We start from the raw sequence: 5,394 nt of genomic DNA, 5'->3' as shown, positions 1-5,394 counted from the left end.
ATTACTGTGTCGTACATGCAGTATTACTGTGTAGTACATGCAGTATTACTGTGTAGTACATGCAGTATTACTGTGTAGTACATGCAGTATTACTGTGTCGTACATGCAGTATTACTGTGTCGTACATGCAGTATTACTGTGTCGTGCATGCAGTATTACTGTGTCGTACATGCAGTATTACTGTGTCGTGCATGCAGTATTACTGTGTCGTGCATGCAGTATTACTGTGTCGTGCATGCAGTATTACTGTGTAGTACATGCAGTATTACTGTGTCGTGCATGCAGTATTACTGTGTCGTGCATGCAGTATTACTGTGTCGTGCATGCAGTATTACTGTGTCGTGCATGCAGTCGTACATGCAGTATTACTGTGTCGTACATGCAGTATTACTGTGTCGTACATGCAGTATTACTGTGTCGTACATGCAGTATTACTGTGTCGTACATGCAGTATTACTGTGTCGTACATGCAGTATTACTGTGTCGTACATGCAGTATTACTGTGTAGTACATGCAGTATTACTGTGTAGTACATGCAGTATTACTGTGTAGTACATGCAGTATTACTGTGTCGTACATGCAGTATTACTGTGTCGTACATGCAGTATTACTGTGTCGTGCATGCAGTATTACTGTGTCGTACATGCAGTATTACTGTGTCGTGCATGCAGTATTACTGTGTCGTGCATGCAGTATTACTGTGTCGTGCATGCAGTATTACTGTGTAGTACATGCAGTATTACTGTGTCGTGCATGCAGTATTACTGTGTCGTGCATGCAGTATTACTGTGTCGTGCATGCAGTATTACTGTGTCGTGCATGCAGTCGTACATGCAGTATTACTGTGTCGTACATGCAGTATTACTGTGTCGTACATGCAGTATTACTGTGTCGTACATGCAGTATTACTGTGTCGTACATGCAGTATTACTGTGTCGTACATGCAGTATTACTGTGTCGTACATGCAGTATTACTGTGTCGTACATGCAGTATTACTGTGTCGTACATGCAGTATTACTGTGTAGTACATGCAGTATTACTGTGTCGTACATGCAGTATTACTGTGTCGTACATGCAGTATTACTGTGTCGTACATGCAGTATTACTGTGTCGTACATGCAGTATTACTGTGTCGTACATGCAGTATTACTGTGTCGTGCATGCAGTATTACTGTGTAGTACATGCAGTATTACTGTGTCGTACATGCAGTATTACTGTGTCGTACATGCAGTATTACTGTGTCGTGCATGCAGTATTACTGTGTCGTACAGGCAGTATTACTGTGTCGTACAGGCAGTATTACTGTGTCGTGCATGCAGTATTACTGTGTCGTACAGGCAGTATTACTGTGTCGTACAGGCAGTATTACTGTGTCGTACAGGCAGTATTACTGTGTAGTACATGCAGTATTACTGTGTAGTACATGCAGTATTACTGTGTCGTGCATGCAGTATTACTGTGTCGTACAGGCAGTATTACTGTGTCGTACAGGCAGTATTACTGTGTCGTGCATGCAGTATTACTGTGTCGTACATGCAGTACATGTACGGAGGATGAACAGTTTGGAGGATGTTTGGAGGATGAACAGTTTGGAGGATGTTTGGAGGATGAACAGTTTGGAGGATGTTTGGAGGATGAACAGTTTGGAGGATGAACTTGTCTGGAGTGTGTACAATGTGCTACTTGAGGACAGTTGTGGGATGACAACACCGTGTACTCGTCACTCATCCCGGGGACAAATCACGCCGTTCTCCGCGGTCAGCGCTACATTCGGACGCTCCGCGTGTGATTTTGCACAAGATGTCGAGCCGTTCGCGCTCGCGCAGATCCGCGGCGCGACTCGGGACAGAGTTCGCGCAGCGTCTACGCGGGGTTCCCTCTCTTTTCCCCCGCGCTCGTCGCGTCTGGACACCGCGCACACACCGTCCCCGGCGTCGTACTCACCCGGTGCTCCGGCTGCTCCCGCGGCGGTGGAGGCGGCCGGCGCGCCCCCGGGCAGCGCAGGCCCGTCGGCAGTAGCGGCGGTCGGCTCCCGGTTCGATCCCGCTTTCGGATGCCCTTGTTGCGGCTGCTGCGACGGCGGCTGCTCCGTAGAAGCCCCCGCCGCTCGCTCGCGCACTTTCCCAGAGAACTGGCCCGCCGCGGCCGTGTCCCGCGCTTTCCCGTCGGCGAACGGAGCGGCGGGGGGCTTTCTGTCGCCGAGCTGGGACTCCAGGGAGCCCACCAGGTCGCTGACCGCCTTCTCGTCCACCTCAGTGAAGAGCATGTCCTCCAGTGGGTCGGAGGCTCCCGCCATCTTTGATCTGGGACCGTTGTGCAAATCGTATTTTAGAATGTACGCACGCGCGGAGCGGGGCTGTTGTTTTCAGGCCTCGGCGGAAGAAAGCGCCGCGGCTGCTTGGGCTTTTCACAATTAAAGACACGCAATAAAATGTGTTTGTAAAAGTGACGTACATGTCCCCCACAATATGACGTTTTACCGCGATATGATAGTACCAGTAGAGAGGATGCACTGGGTCTCACTTATAGGACTTATTGTCATGATACAAATCAAACCAACCCGGGCCCTGTGTAAAAATAGCCCCCCCTAGTGCTATGTCTGTGTCACGTCACACAGATGGGAAAACAAAATGTGAGTCAGGCCCAATCTGAGAAATGTGATTCATATGTGAAAAGATAAGGCCCAGTCCCACTGAAACAACTCTGAAGCTAACTGTGCTAATGTCAGATCCTTATGCCACAAATCACTCTTAATTCATCATTTTATTTCTTCTTATAATCTTGATTTTATTGCCATTTGTTGACTAACTAAAATTCACAGACATAGGAAGTTATCCTGGTGATTCGTTGCAACACAGACAACAAACATTGAACACTTTATACAGAGACAGCATGATATGTACGTTCTAGGAAGTGTTCATGAGTCCGACGGCAGAGGGAAAGAAATTGTTCTTATGACGGGAGGTTCTGGTCTGGATGGACCGTAGCCTCCTACCTGAGGGGAGTGGCCTCCTACCTGAGGGGAGTGGCCTCCTGCCTGAGGGGAGTGGCTCAAATAGTCCGTGTCCAGGGCGAGAAGGGTCGGCTGTGATCCGACCTGCTCGTCCCAGAGTCCTGGAGATGTACAGGTCCTGCAGAGATGGAAGTCTGCAGCCGATCACCTTCTCATCAGAGGCACAATGTGCTGTAGTCTCTGTTTGTCCCTGGCTGTGGTTCCAGCGTACCACACGGTGATGGAGGAGGTGAGGATTTTTAACTGAAACATGGCTTGACAAAAACACAATGTAGTTCTAATAGAATCTGCTCCACCCAACTTTAAGTTTGAATCTGAAACATGAGAAAACAAAAGGGGGTTGAGTCTGTGCTGTCTGTAGAGATGAAATAATGACCCGCAGGTTGTTCTTTTGGGGTGTTTTCATCATTGTCTCCTTTCAAATGGAGCTAAAACAGTCTCATTCTCTTCATTGTTTTATACAAGCTTCTCCAGCACTGCCAACGTTTTATTGATGATTTTACTGAGACGTTTCAGTCGCACAGACTTTGATGGTTTGGTCATTACAGGTGATTTCAATGTTCATGTTGATAATATTTGTGACAGAAACACTAAAGAGCTTGATGCTGTCCTTGAAACCTTCAGTCTTACTCAGCATGTGAGAGGCCCCACCCACAGCAGAGAGGCTCCACCCACAGCAGAGTGGCCCCACCCACAGCAGAGAGGCTCCACCCACAGCAGAGTGGCCCCACCCACAGCAGAGGGCACGCTCTAGATCTCATAATTACAAAGGGGGTAAATATTTCAAATGTCAATGTGGTCGATGCTGCTCTGGTCCTGCAGAGGCTGGTCCTGCAGCTGTTCAGAGGCTGGTCCTGCAGCTGTTCAGAGGAGACACATAAATGATGGGTGTAATAAGTTTAATTATTCTTTCAGGGCATTAAAATGATATAAATCCCACAATGCAAAAAATGACCCTAAAACCACCTGGACACTTGGAGCTGACTCACTTTGCACCTGTAACTGACAAAACTGTCCATGAGATCAGCACAGTCTGAGTTCATCTACAGCTGCTCCATGTGTGAGCCTCCAGATTTATAGTATGTGTTAGCATCACTCACATAGTTAAAGCTTCAACCTGGAACATTCCCAATTTCTTTGAAAACTGCGCTCATAAAGCCTCTCCTAAAGAAGAGCAGGGGTCAGGGGGAAGGGTCAGAGGGAGTGGTCATAAAGCCTCTCCTAAAGAAGAGCAGGGGTCAGGGGGAGTGGTCATGACGCCTCTCCTAAAGAAGAGCAGGGGTCAGGGGGAGTGGTCATAAAACCTCTCCTAAAGAAGAGCAGTCTTGATGCTGCAGGACTGAGTCATTACCGCCCAGTGGATTCACTCTGTCACTGCATCCAACAGATCAGTGTGTGGACCGGCCTCCTGCTGGTGCCAGAGGGCCTCCTGCTGGTGTCAGAGGGCCTCCTGTTGGTGTCAGAGGGCCTCCTGCTGGTGTCAGAGGGCCTCCTGCTGGTGCCAGAGGGCCTCCTGCTGGTGTCAGAGGGCCTCCTGCTGGTGCCAGAGGGCCTCCTGCTGGTGTCAGAGGGCCTCCTGCTGGTGTCAGAGGGCCTCCTGCTGGTGCCAGAGGGCCTCCTGCTGGTGCCAGAGGGAGGGCCTCCTGCTGGTGTCAGAGGGCCTCCTGCTGGTGTCAGAGGGCCTCCTGCTGGTGTCAGAGTCAGTGTGTGGAGGCAAAACAACTTTCTCCAGCTGAACTCAGACAAGACTGAAATCATCGTCTTCGTCACTGACAAAAAGAGAAAGTGTTAGCGGTCAGTGTTAGCGGTCAGTGTTAGCGGTCACCTCCAGAGTCTCGCTCTAAAACCTACAAACCAAGTTATAAATCTGGGGTAATAATGGACTCAGACTTGAACTTTAACCCGTCAGATCAAATCAATAACATCAGCAGCTTTTTACCATCTAAAAAACATTGGCAAAATCAAAAATATAGTGTCAAAACCAGATTTAGAGAGACTTATCCATGTGTTTGTCTCCAGTAGATTAGACTGTAACAGCCGCTCACTGGCCTCTCCAAACGAGTTGTAAAACAGCTGCAGTACATCCAGAACGCTCCTGCTCGGGTCCTGACTAGAACCAGGAAGTACCATCACATTAGTCCTGACTAGAACCAGGAAGTACCATCACATTAGTCCTGACTAGAACCAGGAAGTACCGTCACATTAGTCCTGACTAGAACCAGGAAGTACCGTCACATTAGTCCTGACTAGAACCAGGAAGTACCGTCACATTAGTCCTGACTAGAACCAGGAAGTACCATCACATTAGTCCTGACTAGAACCAGGAAGTACCATCACATTAGTCCTGTTCTCAGGTCTCTGCACTGCCCCCTGTGGCTC

The 5,394-nt window shown here is 48.7% G+C and overlaps 1 protein-coding gene across 1 annotated transcript in view; it reads right to left on the bottom strand.

Annotated features, from left to right (window-relative positions):
* The window catches only part of LOC140349111 (transcription initiation factor TFIID subunit 4-like), a 34,570-nt gene extending 32,211 nt beyond the window's left edge, over window positions 1-2,359 (bottom strand). Inside the window, exon 1 of the mRNA XM_072435336.1 lies at window positions 1,947-2,359. Coding sequence (XP_072291437.1) covers window positions 1,947-2,298 — 352 coding nt within the window. The 5' untranslated portion in view covers window positions 2,299-2,359. The remainder of the gene's footprint in view (window positions 1-1,946) is intronic.
* Window positions 2,360-5,394: the final 3,035 nt, after the last annotated feature.

The sequence above is a fragment of the Eucyclogobius newberryi genome, unplaced genomic scaffold, assembly GCF_026437365.1.
Source record: "Eucyclogobius newberryi isolate DKJ021-1_F unplaced genomic scaffold, fEucNew1.0.hap1 SCAF_7, whole genome shotgun sequence".
In the NCBI taxonomy this organism is placed as follows: Eukaryota; Metazoa; Chordata; class Actinopteri; order Gobiiformes; family Gobiidae; genus Eucyclogobius; species Eucyclogobius newberryi.
The sequence above is the reverse complement of the archived record's forward strand: the minus strand, read 5'-3'. Positions and strand labels throughout refer to the sequence as shown.